The sequence below is a fragment of the Spea bombifrons genome, chromosome 3, assembly GCF_027358695.1.
Source record: "Spea bombifrons isolate aSpeBom1 chromosome 3, aSpeBom1.2.pri, whole genome shotgun sequence".
Classification (NCBI taxonomy): Eukaryota; Metazoa; Chordata; class Amphibia; order Anura; family Pelobatidae; genus Spea; species Spea bombifrons.
Window position 1 is genome coordinate 85,602,619 of NC_071089.1, and position 21,081 is coordinate 85,623,699.

At 37.6% G+C, this 21,081-nt stretch overlaps 1 protein-coding gene across 1 annotated transcript in view; it reads right to left on the bottom strand.

Moving 5' to 3' along the window:
• LOC128484063 (uncharacterized) overlaps positions 1-20,429 on the bottom strand; it is a 35,141-nt gene extending 14,712 nt beyond the window's left edge. The window contains exons 1-2 of the mRNA XM_053460381.1: positions 20,234-20,429; positions 6,898-8,660 (exon numbers count right to left, since the gene is read on the bottom strand). Coding sequence (XP_053316356.1) covers positions 6,898-8,655 — 1,758 coding nt within the window. The 5' untranslated portion in view covers positions 8,656-8,660; positions 20,234-20,429. The remainder of the gene's footprint in view (positions 1-6,897; positions 8,661-20,233) is intronic.
• Positions 20,430-21,081: the final 652 nt, after the last annotated feature.

Sequence of the window (21,081 nt, forward strand, 5' to 3'; positions counted from 1 at the left end):
TGTGTATGATAATGTGGGGTATGCCTGTATAGCTGTTTCAATAAAGAAGAAAAGTCATTATTTGTCTTCTATATTATTGTGTGGCTGTGTGCATTTGGATTCGTACAAATTTTAATTTTGACAAAATGTGTCGATTCGTATGATTGTCTGAAAACAAGGAGAGAGCCCAACAAAACAAATGAAAATGAAACACAGAACCAAGACTTTTCCCTTACATTCCATTGTTTTTTTCATACTCACACTTACTCACGCTTTCTCACACTCAGGGCCGGCCTTAGGGGTGTGCGGCCTGTGTGGCCGCCGTGGCAGTAGGGGCGCCTGCCCGGGAGTCGGGAATAGAAACATCGTCTTTTTTTTAAAAAACTTTATTTAATGCGGAAGAGAAACAGGGGCACCGAGCGGTCGCTCATGAAGTTTTCAGCAACTGCTCGGCGCCCCTCGCTCTCCTAAGCGAGGCATCGATCTCCGTTGCGGTGCCGGCGTTTTCTGCTGAGCGCCAGAATATGACATCATATATACAGTGACATACAGGGATGGTCTTAGCAAACGTTGGGCTAAAAGGCACTGTAATTGTAATATTACAATTATAAGTAGCTAAAGAGCACTCTTCTGGCCGATGTTCCCTAAACTTCTCAAATCTGTGTGATCCCATATCGATTGTATCTGACTCTATTGTGAAGGCTGCAACATTGTAACTTGTTGATCTGCATCCTCAACACCAACTTTGTCTAATTATACTAGACCCATTGTATGTATTAACACGTCTGGATTTTTTCAAGAATTCTACTGTATTAATTGCTGCCACAGACACTGTGACAAAACTTTTCTATGGCAAAGAAGCGTGTCTACCTTCAGTGAAACAGTTAACTCCAAGTGATTAGCTGGCACTGGTTATTGCCCATTCAGCATCCAGATAACATGTCTTAAACAGTTCCACGATGTCAGAAAATGTTCAGACGTATCCAAAAGAAGCTTAACGTTTCATTAGGAAGGCAGATGAGTCATTTAGGATATGTCCTAAATTTGTTTAGAATTGTGCTGCTATGATACTTGAGCTAGACATTAATATAGAGCTGACTCATGCGGGACACCCACTCCCACAGTGTGAGTACATACATGAAATCACAGCTGTGAGAGAGGTGATACTAACTAAAATATATCATCCTGCAACATAAATTAGCCAAAAAGTGAAGAGGAAGAAAAGCAAAGTTATTCCCATTGTGAAACGGACATTGGCTGGAATGTTAGGAGTTCAGAGAATAAAGGTGATTGAAAATGTGTTATTATAGGCTTTTGAAACATTACTAATATTAATGAGATATTATAGAGTGGCAGCCTGGGTGGCCATGGTCTTTGGTTGTTGTGTAGATCATAACCTCAAAACTAAGGGCATTTGGAATTAAATGGAATTAAATCTACTCTACTTAATTTACTAAATACAGCATTAGAAATATCATTCATAGTACTTTTAAAAGCCCAAACCCTTCACAAACATAATTATTTAATCAAGTTTTGCCATGAACACTTAATTGTCAAGCAACTCAAAAGCAGGATCTGATTTTGGTTGTTCCCATATAAGTTCTTATTCTTTCTTCTTAAAAGTTTCCTTGTTTCTATATGATTAACCCTTCAGGAGAAAGAGTACGATGATATATCTTTTAAGGTTTATTTGTATAACTTACTAGAGAATAGAATTAATGTTTTGTGCAAGTGGAACAGTACATTTCAAGTGTATTTCAGGGAAACAAGCTATTCAGACTGCTAGAATATTCTGCATACTTTCATAACAGAGGGTGGAGAGCTTTCACTTCCCTGTTTTTTTTACACATATTGCAAAGTTCTTAAATGTCATCCAGTATATGGGCATACCTGGGAAAGCTCTGGATTTATCCTGGAGATCCTGGAAATCAGAACTTATTTCCCATCTCTAGTCAGTGTTTAGTCCCTGGGTGGAAGAAGTGGTGTTTGACCAAACCTGCAAATGTGCACATGGACCAAAAATGATTTGGACACATTTTTCGTTTTGTTTTTGGTCCATGCAAAATTTTGTTTTCTGCCCTTTCGGTAGGGCTTTTTTATTTGAAATCAAATGTATTTATTTTTTCTCACTCACTCTTCTTCACTATCTTCCCAGACAACTGCTTGAAACAAAGTTTGTTAAAATTAACAAAGTTAACAAAAATGTTTGTTAACGTTAAAGCTCTATAGCAAATAATTCTTTAATCATGTAAAATGTTGCCACATTTATATGTTTTTTTTTAATGTAACACAAAAGAAGATACTCCTGGGTTGTGGGCATAGAATTTGGAAAATGTCTTAAAAGCTGCTTTGGTGTTTTTATATGATTAACCTTCAGAATAATATGATGACAAAACTGCCATGGTTTAGTTTCTTAACATACTAGAGAATGCATTAAATATAGGATGTTTGTGGTTAATCCCCCTAGGTCAGAATCAAACTAAATACTAAAATGTATGCTATTCATTGTATTGGGTTTTACACAGAAATTTGCAGTACTTTGGAATGAAGCCAGCAACGAACCAGAACAACTTACAGGCATAGTTTCTCTGTATTAGAAATGGGTGTTTATCTGAGCAATTTCTAGCTAGGTGGTTACAAAGAATCACTTTAGAGCCTCAAAATCCACTGGGTATCAACACTTATTGATGAGAGGCCTGATGATGGTCTGTTTAATGGTGCTAATGGTTCTGAGAAGACTGTGGCAATCTTTTTGCAAGCAACTATTAGGTCTACATTTTCTGGTAGATGATGTTCATTTATGTGGCATCTGATCATACCAATATGATAGACTGTGTGATGACAGAAATATTATCAATTTTAAAAGAGAGAACCTCTGGCACATCACGTGACATCTTAATAATTTATTCCCATGACAATTACTGAAATGGTAAAGGTGAAGACCCAGGAGCAGCAGCTGATGGTCTCTCTAGCCCTGGTACCATCAGTGAGAATTGAATCAGTGACAGAATTGAAAGTGGCAGTGAAGAATGAAAGTACTTACAAAGTACTAAGGAATATGCATTTTTGTTGAGGAGGTTGCTTAGGACACTGTTCAACTTTTCTACTTATAATGTGACTTATCTGTTTCTCTGCCTAAAACTACAGCTGGAGTTCCACAGAGTTTACACAGAGGTTAGTAAGTTGATAGGAGGTGTATGCACAGAATGTACAAGTAAACAAATTCAATTTGTGCTTCTATTGTTTACAATACTGTTATGAGTGTGAAAAGTATTTTTTATATGTTTGTTCAGAAGGATGCAAGTGTTGTAACATAAGGGACTTGATATCCACCAAGTAATTACTTTACGAAATCTGACAACTCTATTGACGGGGAAAACAACGTTACAATAATATAACACATAGTTATAGTTGCAGAGGCTGTGGCAACAAAATAGTTTAATATCACTCAACAGAACACAAAAACTACTAATATGTTACACTTTGTAAGAAACCATGTGACAGATTATTCTTAATAAACTGCCACAGAGTGTGTTAGACCTATTAACATCACATAACAATGCATGATGGTGTACCTGGGAATGCATATTATACCAGAGAAACCATACCTGGACTTATTGTGACTCTCACCAGCGACGTATTCTCGCCTCGGCCAAGAAATTTCTGCCGTCCCACTGTGTCGCCGCATAACGGCCCAGTTACAAAGAAGATCTCTGATCGACTTAAATGGCCCATTTACAGTATGGAGACTGTGCCAAGCCGCACGGCTTCCGTAGGATGCATTTTAAGATGATGCAAGCCTTTAATATGCTTTCATAGCATATGACGGCACTCACCAGGTGGTGGCTGGAAAACCTTCACCTTAACACAGGCAGTGACAAATTTACTTTTCATGCCACCCCAGGCCCCCTCCTCGGTCAGCACACAGGGCGCTGGGAAATGATGTCTTCGTATCTTAAATCTATGCAGTGCCCTCAATCACAATGTGCTGAGCTGGCGCAGCCTTCAGAGCGTAAATGGGCCGCTTGAGGAGATCAAAGCTCTGCCTCCTCCATGGACCTGCCTCCTAGGCCTAGTCTGCCAAGGCCAGGACATGTCACTACGCACCGGAAAAAGTAACTTCTAAAAAGTGAACACACACATAGAAAAACTCCATTTATTATTCAGTAGAAAAAATACATTTGCGTTTGTCTGTGAAAATATGTTGTAACAGTGATACATGGAGGCAATTTGAAAAGATATCTCATGCTATTGAACCTTGGCATGTTCTAGACCAACCATATGCCATCTTTTTGTCAAGGAAATTTAAGCAAAAGATATACCGTAGGACAAACGATTTATGGCCTGCAACGTTTCCTAATTAAAAGGATGAAACCATCGATATGTAGGATTATCTACAGATGTGACGCCATCGAGTTTCTAAAGGGGAAAAAACTACAGTTCAGTAAACAAAGTAATGGCATTTAAAGACATTTAACCCTTTTATTTATCTTATTGTGTTAAACTGCTGTCTTTCCCTGGTCTGGCTGCCTTTGTATATTGAGATAACATCAAGACAGGAAATTCATTGGCAATCTAGTTCTGCCACCTTTGATACAGATTTTCAGCTTCCATGAGGTAAAACGGTTCCTTGCCTTTAATTATCTCCAAAACACTTAAACAAAAAGTACAGGTTACAAGTAGTTTAAATAGATGAAGCCGGCTAAAAGCTGTGACTTTAGGTCTGTCAGAGAGTTACTTTTATAGACAGACATATGTTCAGCTATAGGTAGTTCACAATCCCATTCCAGTAAATTATTAAATTGGTAGGGATAGCATACAGTATGTGTTGGGATGATTTGTGGAGTGCAGACTAAGTTTCAAAAAATAGAAGGCGTTCTATATACAAAAAAAACAACAAAGCAAAACATTCTTGTTGGATCATAAAAACATGACATTATTTACAGACAGTCGCCCCCTCTCCAAGTATAAGTACAATATCTTCTTATCAGTATATAGTAAATGAAGAATAAACTTCAACATGTTTCATTAACACCAGGGATAAGATAATAGGATTCCTTCTAACTACATAAAAGCTAATAAGTAAAAATGCATTTTGAGCAAAGGGTGTGTGGGGGGGGTATGTGGAATCAGGATCCTGCTACCTGATACCCCTAGACCCCCTCAACTGGGATTGCTGCTTATTGTCGAGCCATCTCCTGGGCACTTATTGAGAGGTTTTGCCTGGGGGTATGGTCAGAGCGTGACAATGGGTGCTCTTTAACCGATGACAGCTAAGATGTTTGGTTTCATAGAGAGAAAGGAACAAGAGAGACAAAGAATAAAAGAGAGAAAGTGAAAAAAAAAGAAACAATAAGATATAGAATAGAAAGAAAATGAAAAACCTTTAACTGGCAGACATTGAGGACTTTTGGAACACACAATGATGTAATTATACCTGCAAACCATACTGTAGGCTATAGTTCTCCAGGCAGTGTCAGTTACCCCATTTCCACGTAAGTTGCACTGTCAAGACAGCCGGTCACCTCTTCCGCCTTCAAATCTACAGTACATGCACATCACTCTGTGATGACTGTCCTTCCCTTCACATGTGTTCCAGGATCCTGTCAAGTGTGGCTGCCCAATACCCCCCATACTGCAAAATGTGGACTACCATCGCCACTGGCCCAGACTTTGCATAAAAATCTGGGCAAGTGGCAATCCTACCCCCACAGGCCATATTACTGTTCTGTCTACAGTGCATTTCTCTGTATCTGTTTGCATCATAATGTTGTTGTTAAGTACAATGTTGTATATTTCCATGTGATAAGAAAAGACCATTATTTCCAAAATTTGACTTTCAACCGAAGATTCAAGGAAAAAAACGACATCATTTAAAACACTTCTCTAATCGTATGTACTAACAAGTTCTATACGATGCAAAGTATACCATGTTAATGTACTGTATACAGAGACTTTCTAGAACCACATGTGACATCTGCTTACAGATGGCGCTGCATATTCATCTTTTACAACAACCGTACAAAACCTCACATGTATCTTGTGGTTTTAGAAAACTCGTAAGACATACTTCAAATATTCTATGGCTATGTTTAATGCCAAAAAACTAACCACAAGGGAACATATAAAAAAAAAAAATTTAAAAGTACATTTCAAAAACATCCAAATCACAACTTGCATAGTTAATCCTGAATATATTGCTTCTGTAGATCACTGTCTCAGATATAACCCTGTATAACCTTTCTTTAACCTACAGACACATCATTGTTTGGTTTGAATTAAATATGTGCTTATTAATACATGATTCCAATTCACTGGCTTATGGACGCTTAAGTATAATGTATAATAAAAACAACAATCCTCTGAGTGCCAAGGAAGTACCGATCGATAGAACGCCAGTATAGGGATACATCCAAAAATAAAATCTGTAGCAATGGTAAGCAACATATATCTTGGTATTAGGTTTATATGGTAAAGAAGCAAATACTGTCTTTAGGGCACTAAATTAAGCAATTTCTCATAATCTATGCCAAATCCTACTGGCACATGGTATAGATAAATAATATGACTGGTCAGCATATTAGCCAATCTGTATTTTAGATATTCGCTCAAAATGTTATATAAAGCCATTCTGTATACATACATAGTATTTACCCAAACTAAGGCACATACACTCTATTTAAAGGTTTAAACCTGAATAATTGTGCAGATCATTAGAATGAAAACAGTGTCATCCTTTGCTTTTACAACAACATAGTGAATTGTGAGAGTTTTGTAAAACTTGACCGGTTTGTAACCTTTAGAACATATTGCAAGTTTGTTCCCTCATTTCAACACTAGTAGACTGTGGGCCACAATAGTTTGAGTCTGGTCCATATTATATTCATTCCACAACAGAGGTGGTCCATCAGTTTATGCCTCATTCTGTTGTTTCATTCTCATAAGTACGACATGGTTTTTCTTCCTTCTGTTGTATACTATACAAGCGATGACTGTGCAAATCAGGGCGATGCAAACCAAAACTATTATGGCAATCACGACCCCTACTAACTTGTTTCCCCCACGTTCCTCTTCTTCTTCATCATCATAATCGGGAAGCATGCTTGTTGGTATTACTTTTGCAGTGTTACTTGAAATCATATTTGGTGTGGTGTCCATAAAGGTTGCATCCTCTATGTTTGGTGTTTTTGAGGTCAACAGAACTTTATCAGTAGAACTTTCAGTTTTATGTGTGAAATGGACCACATCTGGAAGTGAGGTTAATGTCAGAAGTTCTACATCCTGCTCATTTAATTCCGAAATAGGCATGTCCTTCAAAGGTGAGTTGGTACACACAAGCTGACTGTGGTTTCCAACTTTGTGCTTATTTTGGGAAATCCAGTTTGCGAGGGGTAAGAGATCAAGGTCACACTTCCATGGGTTGTTGTTTAGTTTGACTTCATTTAGGTGTATCAAAGAATCAAATATACCTTTTGGTAGATTCTGTAGGGAGTTATTTTGTAACTGTACAGTCATCAAAGTGTCCATACCTCTAAACAGGCCTGCCGGGAGGCTTTCTATTTTATTGCTGTGGAGGGAAATATTTTGTAACTTGGGTAATCTCCAGAAGATATATTGATCCAAAGTAGTTAAGGCATTTGTGTGAAGTGAAAGCTCCAGAAGCTCATCTAACCCATTGAAAGCATCTCTGGAGATAGTGTGGATCTGATTTTTGCTTATAATAAGCAGCTGAGTGTTAGTTAGGTTTGCAAATGCATTATCTCCAAGTACTTCAAGCTGGTTATCATATAGCCACAGCTCCTTTAACTTTGGCAGTGGCCCAAAGACCCCCTTTGTAATCTCCTTTATTTCATTTCCATGCAATGTTAGCTTGGATAGCTCAGGCAGGTTCACCAATAAACCCTGGGGCAATGAGGAAAGCTTGTTATTTGATAAGAAGACTTTCTGTAAATTTGGGTTGTTGGAAAATGTATTTGCTGACAGTTCTCTGATTTGGTTGCTGTGTAATGCAACTTCCTGAAGACTATTGAGTTTATTCAACAATCCTTCAGGAATATCAACGAGTTGATTTTCATACAGCCTAAGGGTTTGAAGTTTAGTAACTTTATCCAGAATTTTGGGGGGCAGATGTTCAAGATAGTTTTTGGCTAAATTCAGTTTGGTAAGCCCATTCATCTGATCAAAAGCACCATCAGGTATAGATCTCAGTTCATTTCCTAATATTTGAAGTTCTTTTATGTTTATTAGAGGAGCAAACAACATGGAGGGAAGTTGGTTAATTTGGTTATTTGACAAAATAAGAGTCTCTAGTTTGGTCAGGTCTTTGAATAAGCCATCAGTTAACTCTTGCAGTCTGTTGTTGGCCAAACTAAGATAACGAAGAGAAATCAGGTTGGAGAATGCTTTGGCTCCTAGAGTTGCCAGTTCATTTTTTTCAATCCTCAGAATTAACAGTGCGGTCATGTTTTCTAAAACACCATCATGAAGCTCAGTAACTTCAGTATTCATTATCTGTAGACTTCTAATATTTGATGGAATAGAACTAGGAAATTCTAAGATATCGGATCCGGAGCAGTCTACTTGTCCAGGTCTAGGACATCTGCATTCTTGTGGGCATTGGCCAGAAATTAAAGGCAGGATATAGAAAATTCCGATAAGGTGAAATTTCCACTTCATGGTTGCTAGAAAGTAAAAAAAAAAAAAAAAAAAAAAAATTAGAACAATGTAACTGCATTCTAAATCTTTTAAAAAATAATAATAATAATAACCATTAAAAACAACTTCATGGTAGAAAAACTGCAAACAGAGAGTTTGGAGCTGGATACATTTGATGAATTAGTAGCACTGGCAAAAGTTAAGCCTGGGTATATTAGAAGTCCTTAAGCGTTCCATCAGGCAGTATTGGCAGATAAAGATCAGGCATGTGATGATCACATAGATAAAGTAAAAATTAGGGACAAGGTGAATGATTGGGCCAGAAAAACAGAAAACCTAGCTCTGTCATAAATGGGTTGTGGGAGCTGTTCCTTAAAGCAACAGTTTTTATAGTGCAGTAAGGCTGGCCTTACCATAATGAAACAGAACCTCTAAAGGGACACTTTTTTTCTTTGGGTTCTATATTTGTTCTGTTTAATCCAAGTACATGTCGATTTAAAGGCTGAAACTAAGTGTTGAATAATTAATATAGCTGCTTTCACGTGGGAGAATAGCTTAATTTAAAAAAATCACTTCTCACTATTGTTTTTTTTTACGAAAAACAATTTAATTTTCTAATCTCTAGTGCAGATGTGATCGGATATTCGTTGACGTGGTGGGTCAAAGCTAAGGTTTCAGACAAAGTAAAATAAAAAGGAACATTTTTGAACCACAAGGGTTAAATCTGTCCTATTTCTGTTCCATAATTTTAATAATAAAAAGTGAAATGAACTTTTCTGTAGGTATAGTGGATCCATATGGTATTTGCCAAATATAGATGCCAAAATTTGCATCAGGGAAATAACTGGGCCTTTCTTGGAAAAGTAAAATAAATAATAGCTTTTACTCTAGCAAGCTTTTTTTAAAAAATTTTTTTACATGTTATGGATCTCAAGGAATCTAATTTTACTTAAATTGTATTTTTTTTTTAATTATTCAAGTAACTTTTTTTTACATGGAGTATATATTTATATTAGTAATTTTCACATATAAAACATAAAAAGGATGCAAAGGTTGGAATGCTCAGATCCCTACCGGTCCACTAAAGGCTATACAATGAAATACAAAGTGTAAGGTAAAAAACTTTAATTTTTTTTTATCTATACTGTAAGTTGCTGGGAAACCTGTAGAATACATTGCTGGTTACATTTCGGCGATTCATTGGTGAAAGTGATCATGTTTGAGTAAGCAACTTCTCATGGCTGACATACCAGGTAATTGCCGGTGGCTGATGCGCCACACTCTTACTCATACTGCTGGAGCGGCAGGTTGGGTCCTGATGTGTGCCGCTGCCAACTCAATACGCATTGTCATACACCACAAACGTATAAAAACATAACATGCAACCACGTGTATCCAGCTGGATGGGTGTCAGGGCAGCTTAGTCATCCCCATCCAGCCCTGCTCAGAAAATATGCATTATTCTTTTGATAGATATAACTTTTTACTGGGCTTCTTATATTGGTCCATCTATATTTTATTATAGTAGATTGGGCTTAAACAGTGTCTTCATAAGTGTGTATTACATTTTATTCACAATGTGATCTTTCGCTAAAGTTCAGGTCATTGTATACACAGTTCATAAGGTTGAAAAAAGACCTAAGTCCATCAAGTTCAGCCCTTCTACCTAACCTTCTTGATCCAAAAAACCCTAATTAAGCTACTTTGAATTCTGCCATCAGGGGAAAAAAATTCCTTCTTGACTCCAAGAGGCAATCGGATTTCTCCTTGGATCAAGAAGCTCTAAAATATTAATGTTATTCTATTTATATCCCTGTATGTCATGCCTTTCTAAGAAAATATTGAGGCCCCTTTTGAAGGCATCTAATGTATTGGATAAGACCACCTCTCTTGGAAGTGAACTCCATTTTATTGTCCTCACTGTAAAGAATCCCTTCCTTTGTCGTCTATGAAATCTCTGCTCTTCCAGTCTCAGAGGGTGACCTCTTGTTCTTTCTATATTTCTGTTAATGAACAGGTCACTGAAGAGCTCTTTATATTGGCCCTGTATATATTTATATAATGTTATCATATCCCCTCTGAGACGCCGTTTTTCTAGCGTATATAATTTTAACTTTTTTAGTCTCTCTTCATAACTAGTATCTCCCAATCCCCTTATTAATTTTGTAGCCCTCCTTTGCACTTTTTCTAATTCCAAAATGTCCTTTTTAAGGACCGGTGCCCAGAATTGTACCGCGTATTCAAGGTGAGGTCTTACCAATGACCTGTAAAGAGGCAAGATGATATCCTCCTCCCTTGAATCAATACCTCTTTTTATGCATGCCAAAACCTTATTGGCCCTCGCAGCTGATTGCTGGCATTGCGCACTGTTGTCAAGTCTGTTGTCAACCGTTATTCCTATGTCCTTCTCATTGGTAGTTTCCCCCAAGGATATTCCATTTAAAGAATAGGTTGCATTTTTATTATTTTTACCATAATGCATAACTTTGCATTTCTATATATTTACTATGTATGTAACTGGAGGCAGGTTGGCAAATAAAAGGAAATCAAAACAAAAAATGCATTTTTCTCAATCATAGTTTTTATTAAATATGAAAAATGAGTTTACATGTGAATATTTACTAGTAAAACTTTTTTCTTTATAGGGTAGTCTTATATTCAAGCTTTTTTCTTTTTTCCTAATTTAATATTAAAATTTTGGGGGGGTCATCTTATAATGCCTTTAACTTTAATATATTTAATGCAAAAAAGACAAAAAAGAAGTAGGTAGTTACATTTCATGATATATAAACAAAAATCCTATGTTATATTTGATCTTTCATTAAATGGCTGAATGAATGAACAGTTAAATGTACATCATGATATATATTAAATGCACACATATATATTTTAGTTAAACCCCTGGTTTAGAATGTGCATTAAACTGTATCATTTAATGAATTAGCCTTTGCTGATATTACATAAGAGCTTTGCTACAATTTCCTTTTTTAACATGTAAAGGATGCATTTTTATTACTGAGTTGTAAGGTAGACTTTGGATACATTGCGTTGTTTTGGAGAATTCTTGTCAGTTGTAAGGCGTTATGACATCATAGATACTGCAGCATAACAGGTAGTGCATGCCAGGCACGGTACATTCAGTTGACTTGCTATCAGTTGGACTGGTTGCTGTATTCTGAGTATTTTGGTATCAACAAATCGCGATCAACAATGGCTGAAGGAGAATTTGTCAACGAGCCTCCTCATCTGCCTCTGTATGATCGGGATGGTGATATACACATGACGTCTCTGTCAGAACTGAGCCTGGAGGTGAATTTATTTCCAGAGATGCCTCCAACGCCCCTATACGATCGGGATGGCAACATTCACATGGAGACCGTGTCAGACCTGAGTTTGGAGATGCATTCATTTGCCATGATACATCCAACGCCTCTATACGATCGGGATGGCAACATTCACATGGAGACCATGTCAGACCTGAGTTTGGAGATGCATTCATTTGCCGTGATCCCTCCAACTCCTCCAACGCCTCTATACGATCGAGATGGCGACATTCACATGGAGACCATTTCAGAACTGAGTCTGGAGATGGATTCCTTTGCCGTGATACATCCAACGCCTCTATACGATCGAGATGGCGACATACATATGCTGACCCTGTCAGAGCTGAGCCTGGATGTGAGCTTACAAGCCGAAAAGCCTCCAGCCAGAGTGACAACAAAGGAGAAAATAGCCAGTTTCTTCAGGAGACTGTTCAAGCCACGGAGATGCAAGGCAAAATTCATCTGCATTTGCGTTTGTGAAGTGGAGTAAATTTCCTTTGAAGATCTGGGAAAAGTTGAACCTCGTAGATTTTTCCCTGAAACCCCCCCCCCGCATTATCCTGTCCCCAAACCAAGTTGTTCTATTAATAAACAAAAATTGATTTATTTTAATGTATTAAATTTTTCTCTTACCGTCTATCATTAAAGTAGTTTGTTCTATTATCTTTTACACCATTGAGTTCAGCAGCAATAGGGTGAAGTCTAAATATAAATGAACTCGTGACTTCTTATTCTACTTAAATGGATAATTTTGCCCTCGACAATGTCTTGTATCAGTCACTGAAATCATTAGCAGTCAATGTCAGTTGCAGCATCAAAGGACTCGCTTGTATACTAAGAATCCTTGGGGCCCTACAAGACATGGGGGGGTGAATTCATATTTACTAGTAAAACGTTTTTCTTATAGGGTAGTTATAGCCAGGTTTTTTCTTTTTTCCTACATTTTCAAATTTTGGGGGGGGTCATCTTATAATGTCTTTATCTTCAATATATTTAATGCAAAAAAAGACAAAAAAGAAGTAGGTAGTTACATTTCATGATATATAAACAAAAATCCTATGTTATATTTGATCATTCATTAAATGATTGATTGAATGAATGAACAGTTAAATGTACATCATGATATATATTAAATTCACTCATATATATATTTCAGTTAAACCCCTGGTTTAGAATGTGCATTAAACTGTATCATTTAATGAATTAGCCTTTGCTGAAATTACATAAGAGCTTTGCTACAATTTCCTTTTTTAACATGGAAAGGATGCATTTTTATTACTGAGTTTAAAGGTAGACTTTGGATACATTGCGTTGTTTTGGAGACTTCTTGTCAGGTTTTATGACATCATAGTTACTGCAGCATAACAGGCAGTGCATGCCAGGCACGGTACATTCAGTTGACTTGCTATCAGTTGGACTGGTTGCTGTATTCTGAGTATTTTGGTATCAACAAATCGCGATCAACAATGGCTGAAGGAGAATTTGTCAACGAGCCTCCTCATCTGCCTCTGTATGATCGGGATGGTGATATACACATGACGTCTCTGTCAGAACTGAGCCTGGAGGTGAATTTATTTCCAGAGATGCCTCCAACCCCCCTATACGATCGGGATGGCAACATTCACATGGAGACCGTGTCAGACCTGAGTTTGGAGATGCATTCATTTGCCATGATACATCCAACGCCTCTATACGATCGAGATGGCGACATTCACATGGAGACCATTTCAGAGCTGAGTCTGGAGATGGATTCCTTTGCCGTGATACATCCAGCGCCTCTATACGATCGAGATGGCGACATACATATGCTGACGGTGTCAGAGCTGAGCCTGGATATGAGCTTACAAGCCGAAAATCCTCCAGCCAGAGTGACAACAAAGGAGAAAATATCCAGTTTCTTCAGGAGACTGTTCAAGCCACGGAGATGCAAGGCAACATTCATCTGCATTTGCGTTTGTGAAGTGGAGTAAATTTCCTTTGAAGATCTGGGAAAAGTTGAACCTCATAGATTCTTCCCTGACCCCCCCCCCCCCGCATTATCCTGTCCCCAAACCAAATTGTTCTATTAATAAACAAAAATGACCAAAAATGTATTTATTTTAATGTATTACATTTTTCTCTTATTATCATTACAATAGTCAGTTCTATTATCTTTGAAACCCTTTGAGTTCAGCAGCACTAGGGTGAAGTCTAAATATAAATGGGTGACTTCTTATTCTACTTAAATGGATAATTTTGCCCTCGACAATGTCTTGTATCAGTCACTGAAATCATTAGCAGTCAATGTCAGTTGCAGCATCAAAGGACTCGCTTGTATACTAAGAATCCTTGGGGCCCTACAAGACATGGGGGGGGCTTCATCACAGGGTTAGAGGGGTCATTCTTTACTCCTCCGTAATGACTATATGGGATGTTTCTCTATTGGTGTGATCAGTATACAGACCATAGTCTTCCACCTGTACATACTATACCTATGTGCATAACTATACCACCTCAATCCATAACTGGGTATTTATTACCTTCCCTCTATTTCCCACTAAATAACAAACACACATACTCGTGATCACACATGGAACAATACAAACATCCTTATTACCCAGTACTATTAATAGCCGTTAATACACATTATCACCCAGCTTTTAAAATAAATAAATCCACAACAATCTATATACTGCTCACCCATAATCTTAATTTTATTAAATTGACAACATGTAATAAAAATGGTGTCACAAATCTTCAGACAGAGAGATGAGGAATGTAATCCATAAACACTCAAGAAGTGAGTGCTGAAGTGTGTAGGGCATAAAAATTGCCTGTCCTCTGCAGCATCACTTACTATAGAGTTCCAAATGGCCTCTGGAAACATCAGCGCAAGCACTGTGTGTCGGGAGCTGGATGAGTTTGTTGTTGAAGAAGTTGACTGGCCGCACAGAGCCGTGACCTCAACCCCATCAAACACCTTTGGGATGAACTGGTACAGAGATTGGGGGCCAGACCTTCTTGGCTAACATCAGTGCCTGATCTCACAAATGCTCTACTGGAGGAATAAGCAAAAATTCCCACAGAAACTACAAAATCTAGTGGAAAGCCTTCCCAGAAGAGTGGAAGCTGTTATGTTCACTATGGTTATGAGATGGTATCCCCAACAAACTCATATAGGTGTCTTGGTCGGATATCCACATACTTTTTGGTCATATAGTGTATGTGCAGGTTTTTATACTTGTTTTCAGGTTATTCCACCATCTTTCTTGCAGTGATTTCTACTCTTAAGGTTATTCTCTTGATCTTTAAAGTTTAGGTCAGCTCTTGTATCGGTTATTAGCGGTTACCTATGTGACATCTTATCATGATCTCTGTATGCTGTCCGTGTTGACGTTGTGCTTTCTAATATGAAAAAGGAAGGCCTTTCGCATTGAGTCTTCAGTGCAGCGTATATAGTGGCATATATGGGGTTAAAAGGAATATCAGGGAAGCAGAGTGGCATATAGGGGTTAAAAGGAATATCAGGGAAGCAGAGTGGCATATAGGGGTTAAAAAGAATATCACGGAAGCAAAGTGGTATATAGAGGTCTATAATGCATATCTGGGAGGCAGGGTGGTATATCAGGGAGGCAGTGGCATATAGGATGTATAAGGCATTTCTGGGGCAGGGGCATATAAAGGGTATACAGCATATTTGGGGGCAGAGTGGCATTTAGGAGGGTATAAGGCATTTCTGTGGGGCAGAGTAGCTTATAAGGGGGTATAAAGCATATCTGGGGGCAGGTTGGCAAATAAAAGGAAATAAAAACTAAAAATGCATTTTTCTCAATCTTAGTTTTTATTAAATATGAGAGGAAGGAGGATATTATCTCCCTGCTGTATCTTACAGCAGTTCTGTTTTTAACACACTTGGAGTACACTAGTACCATGTAGTTCTAATGTTTCTATTGTATAAAACCTTGTAAAACAAGTCAAGATGAGATTGATAAATTTAGGCAGTTCAGATTAAAACCATGTGCTGATTTAGCTCCATCTTCCAATTTTATCTAACACATCCGTCCATATTCATTTAAGACATAAACAGAAGTCAGAAGAACCAGCGTGTGGAACTTGATTAGGATTAGCTGTACTAAATGTACATAGTTTGCTGAAATCCTCTTTTTATATTGCGTTAGTTTAAAAGGGTAGTAGGAGGCACTTTTCATCCAGTACCAGCCCTATCAATATGTGAGACCGCAGGGGTTATGTAAAAAGGGAATCTGGCACAAAGTCTGGAAAGTGGTTTTATCGCTATAACAACCAGTGGGATACTCCAATTGGCACGCACATTCTATCAACTTTGCACCAAAAACTCGTGTGTGTGTGTGTGTGTGTGTGTGTGTGTGTGTGTGTGTGTGTGTATATATATAGCTACGGATTAGGTTATGTCTCACGTTAATTGTTGGGGGTGCTTGTTTTTAGATACTTACAGAAAAGGTCATAAGACTGTAGCAAAAGAACCTCTGACACCAGACTACTAACATATCTGCTTTGAATAAAGGCAAGGGGTGACTGCCAAGCACAACCCCAACGTCTTAATTCAATCTCTTTCCAGCAGCAACCAGCCAGGCGGAAAAATGCCTCCTGTTTTTAATAAAACATGTGAGAACTAAATCTCCCATCCTAGGCATTTGCTAATACTGGAATTATTGGCATACTTCTGGATGTCATTAAGAACTTAAAGGTACAGTATATTTTCAATAATAATGCTTCTTGGTGGTTTGTCTATCTGGGGACATTCTGGGACATTTTCTATTGGCCAGCAGCACTATACAAAGCATGGTAAAAGTTTAATGATTTTACATACTGTTACATAGTAAGTAAGGTTGAAAAAAGACCTAAGTCCATCAAGTCTACCTAACCTTCCTACTCTTGATCCAAAATTATGAATTACTCAAAAAAACAAACACTCCCAGAGTCTAGGAAATAGAAGTTGGATATAAAGAGATCCAGCAAAATTAAACATTGAGAAAAGTGAACCTACGGCACATTGAGCTTGAATCTGACCTTGTGAGGCAGTGGTCATTATGTATTTGGCTTTATAGCATGGCATTTATATCATTATGTATAGGTAAAGTATAATATAGTGGGGTCCAAAAGTGGATTCTGACCATTTGCGGATAAAGACACAAAGCTGAAATGGGAGAAGTAAGTAAAGTATGTATGCATGTATGTACGTATTCACTTATATGTGTACTTTGTTTTTTATTTGTTTTGAAACACATTTTAGGCACTATATTATGTATTATTACAAGTGCTCTGTTTTGTTCCTTGCTGTGAACTCTCATGAAGATGTGAATGTATCAAAATGTAGAAATCCAAGCGGCAGCCGCCTCTTATCCTCATATGCCCTCCCATCCTAAGGGTCCAGTTACAGTTACTTCCTAACGCTGCTCGAGAAATCTTTCCAGCCAGAAGTTACGATGCTAGAGCACAAAAAGGCTAGAGCAAAATGATTATACGCGCTCATACTACCCAATCCCCGTAGCAGTCTGCTAAAACACCGCTCACACACAAAATTCTAGCCACATTACTGAAGGAAGACTAAAGTGCCACCATCTCTGTCATCTAGAGAACTACACCCCCACTCCAAAGTTTCATATTGCGTTGTGGACTTCTAGAGGCACTTATAACACATCGAGTGTTTCGGGTTAGCTAATGCCATGGAAATGCTTTATTTGGAAATCCTAAATTCTTAATACTATAAGTCCTTGGCAAAGGCATCTGTACTCCAAAAGCAGAATGAGCTGCATTGTAACAACTCAGGGCTAAGCATTTACAGGGGTATTTGCCCGAGTAGCCAGACCATATTAAACATTTTAGACAAGGGTCAAACAAAAACATTGAGAGTCATTGGACAACACTTTCCAAAAGTTATATTCTAATTTTGTCTTTGTTGCATGTTCTGTTCACGTTAACATTTGATGGTGAACAAGGGGCGATTAGCCTTTGTCTTTAATTCTGGGCAGGCCTGGACTGGCCATCTGGCAAACAGAAACACACGGTGGCCAGTAGGGCTGGATCTTTACCCATACTACCACGGCAGATTGGGAATTACAGTGGCTGGGCATGCGCGGCAGCATGCTGCCAGGGTTTATAAACGTAACATGTGACCATATATACGTCATTTGCTGGCCACCAACTTTAAAGTACCAGGGCTACTTAGTCATATTGAGTCCAGACCTAATTATGGGTGTTTTTGTTTGTATTATTACTGTACAAATCTCAATTACTCATGTGTTCCCTCCTATATAGCACGGACTTGTCCCTTTTCCCAACCAAGATTAGTCTGAGACATTCCAGTATTCTGGCAGGAAAACTACACATTAAAAGGACTGAGACGAAGCAGAATAACTTGTGAACATTTCTTTCCCATTCTAAATAAGAGCTGTACCTAGATTAGCTGCTCCTGCTTGAAAACGTATAAATATCTCCTTATATACAAAGTACATTACGCACACATACAGCGACGTGGGTTGTACGCAGGAAACATGCTATACAAAGACGGCTGTGTTTAACTGTATGTAAATACTGTACAGAAGTGATGACTAGTATCCAACAAGTAAATCATTATGTAAACTCCATAATCTGTATGGAGGAGCAGAAGGTAGATTAGATACTGATGTTAAATATACACAAAAAAAAAGTAAACGTAATCCAATGAAAAACTGTCAGTCATCATAATGGGCATCCATAGCCATTAGTGCCCTGCACTTTTACTATGTGAATGTTTCTACATGTCTACAATTCTTTTTAAAATTGTTTCCGTACAATGCTGTTGCAGTTTGCTCTGCTACTAACTGTAGCAATAGTTCCTATTTATTTACTGCAAATACCTAATCCTAAAATTTTAAAGGGTTAATTTTACTTATTGAATTGAAAATAGTTGCTGATACTAGTTAATATATAATAGAATATATATATATATATATATATAATAATAGCAGGGCCCTCCTCACCTGTTTCTGTAAGTCAGATTGTTATGTTACATACTACTTGTTATGTTCTGTCTACCCATTGTACAACACTATGGAATACGATGGTGCTATACTGAAAAAAAACAAGTAATAATAAGGAAATACAAAACACAAAAGCATGGCTGCATTTTAATAAACAAAGCCCAATTTTCATGCCCCACCTATGCACAGATGTGATATGTCTTAGAGTAGCCAAGACTCTACTTGTAGAAGGATTTCCTGCCTTAAACATGTTTCCAACATTGTTCTTTTTTTTTGTAGTCCTTCCAACAATAACGTCATCCAACAAATGGCCTTTAATTTATCTGAAATCGCTGCACTTACACATACATTTGGCTTATGGAATGTTTTTGGCTTGTAAATGGGTGCGCAAACAATCCTTTGGGATGTGTTACATTACAGTGAGACAACTGAATTTTTTCCCTATTTTAAAGTGAGTTGAGCAAAATATATCTCAGGCACCAGCAGGCGTGATGTGCAAAGATAAAATCAAAAGGATAAGTCCAGTGCTGCTAGAGTATGGGGACACAATAATGGAACTACTGTAGGACTTGCAGGTCAAAGCTCAGTATTAAAGATTTTGTTCCACTTAGACAATTTTACATTTCCTATTTAGGTTTCATAGTGTAAAACTGTGTGCATCACGTGACAAGCATTTCCAGCCAAAAATATGAATGAGCAAAATTTGATGAAACAAGTATTTCCAGGGAGGGTTAGGAATTAAGTTGCGAATACTGCTCTTAGTTACAAAAGTTTTATAGGAACAATACATTTAAAGCTAAACTTGGAAAACAAAAAAAAACATGAAATTTATTGGGTGCTTATCATTATACGATAGTTTGGAAACAGCTACATTTACAGCTATGTAACAGAAATGGTGAAAGAGAGAATAGAAGAGGTGATTATGATGAAGATACTGTTAGGTAGTATCAAGGGGAGTCAGAGAGAGACAGAATGAAATAATTTGAGATGCAGGAGGAAGAATGAATGAAAGAAAAAAAAACACTGAAGTTTCCCAATCTGATCTACTCTAACAATAGAGGAAGAAGCAATGCCCCAAGAGTCCTCATAGAACAATACAGAAATACAGTGTCAATAGATAGAGTTACACTAAATGGTAAAGGATGGTTGTACAGCTTTCAAAAGTCAAATGTAGTTGTTAGAGAATGAACTCTCTAATTGAAATCAATCACAGTCTCTTATTCTTGTTATTTTATACACACCTTAACTGTACAATTCAGAAGAAATTGTGGGGAATAAAATCCAGATGTTACCTACCCTGGTTGTGTTACACAGTCCTGCACAGATGCTGATGTGATCCTGTGTCCAGCTTCCACTAATCTGGGAAGGGATTGCTGCCCTCCCACTATTTAAACCATGTAGATCAATGAATCAGCAAAGGGGGATGTGTCAATATGTGGAGGTTTCACAGCTTTTCACTGAAGTTCAGCCATTCAGACTGCTGACTTAAGTCTCTGCTGCTGGGGAACACAACTCACATCACTCCTTACTGGTGGTTTCTTTGCTAACCTCTTTACTTAAGTAAAGATGCTGGTGTGAGTCAGCTAAGGAGAAGAAGATAGCAATTTACTTAAAAAAAAAAAAAAAAAAGAAAAAAGAAAGAAAGAAAAAACTTCTGCTTCTCCCTGCCATCAATCTTGTGAAAACTGATAATATTTATACAAATGTGTCTCTGACCATAAATGGGGCAGATTAGTTAACAAATCCTAGTTAGGAGGCAGTCTGATTCCTGTATGAGAGTCTGTGCTAAGGTTATGGCAAATAACTATTACTGGACCCACCCTTCTCCTTTGCTGTGGGTAAATATGTAGGGGAGGGAAAGTAGTGATGACTTGTAGCCAACCATCTTTAGAGGGTCACAATTAACCCCTTCCTTACCAAGGGTGTTTTGTGCCCAAAAACCTGAGACTTTCTCAGCATTAATACACTGTTTCCTTAATTTTTGGCGACTCACACAAATTATATATTGTATTTTTAAGGATAGATACAGCTTTCTTTTGATACCATTTTTAGATGTATAATTCATCATTTATTATGAATTTAATTATGAATTAAAATAATGTACATTATTTAAAATGACCTCCTAACAAGCTCAATGCCACAAA